Source organism: Penaeus monodon, chromosome 28 (genome assembly GCF_015228065.2).
Source record: "Penaeus monodon isolate SGIC_2016 chromosome 28, NSTDA_Pmon_1, whole genome shotgun sequence".
NCBI classification, from domain to species: domain Eukaryota; kingdom Metazoa; phylum Arthropoda; class Malacostraca; order Decapoda; family Penaeidae; genus Penaeus; species Penaeus monodon.
Window position 1 is genome coordinate 35,075,951 of NC_051413.1, and position 527 is coordinate 35,076,477.

General features: G+C 56.7%; 1 protein-coding gene across 1 annotated transcript in view; it reads right to left on the reverse strand.

Annotated features, from left to right (window-relative positions):
• Positions 1-259, reverse strand: part of LOC119591554 (Hermansky-Pudlak syndrome 1 protein homolog) — a gene marked incomplete at its 3' end in the record, with an annotated part of 13,616 nt that extends 13,357 nt beyond the window's left edge. Inside the window, 1 exon segment of the mRNA XM_037940306.1 lies at positions 12-259. Coding sequence (XP_037796234.1) covers positions 12-149 — 138 coding nt within the window. The 5' untranslated portion in view covers positions 150-259.
• Positions 260-527: the final 268 nt, after the last annotated feature.

Here is a 527-nt window from a genome sequence, read left to right on the forward strand (position 1 = left end):
CTTTGACTTACGGGCTGCGGGTCGGCCAGGTCCTGCTCCTGCAGGAGGCCCTGCGAGGCTGCCATCGTCCTCACATGCCGAACGAACCTGTGGTCGCACCGCAGGTACACCACGTCGTTCAGCTGGTCGAAGATGAGCACGGCCTGCATCTTGCAAATTGCTCCCAGCTGAAGCTCAGTCTCGCCCGCTGCAGCTGCTGGTCCCTGACGCAGGTCCGCCTCACATGACAGGCGAGCCAAGGATGCGCTGCGGGCTGACTGCAGGGCCCTTCGGAGACTGCCATCGAACTCCGGGAAGGGGACGGCGACCAATGAGAACGCGCGCGAGGCAAGGTCGCCGTTCTCATTGGCTGCTTTCGGGGCGAGGACTCTCGGAGGGGTGTTTTCTCTGTGGGGCCCGTTTTCTTTGAGATGTTAGAATTTAGGGGGAGACTACTCTATTCTGGCATTCCGTTCGTGAAGTTATATAACATTTTAAAACTCTAGGTAATGTTGATTTTTTACGCAATAATCCAACCTTAATCGTTC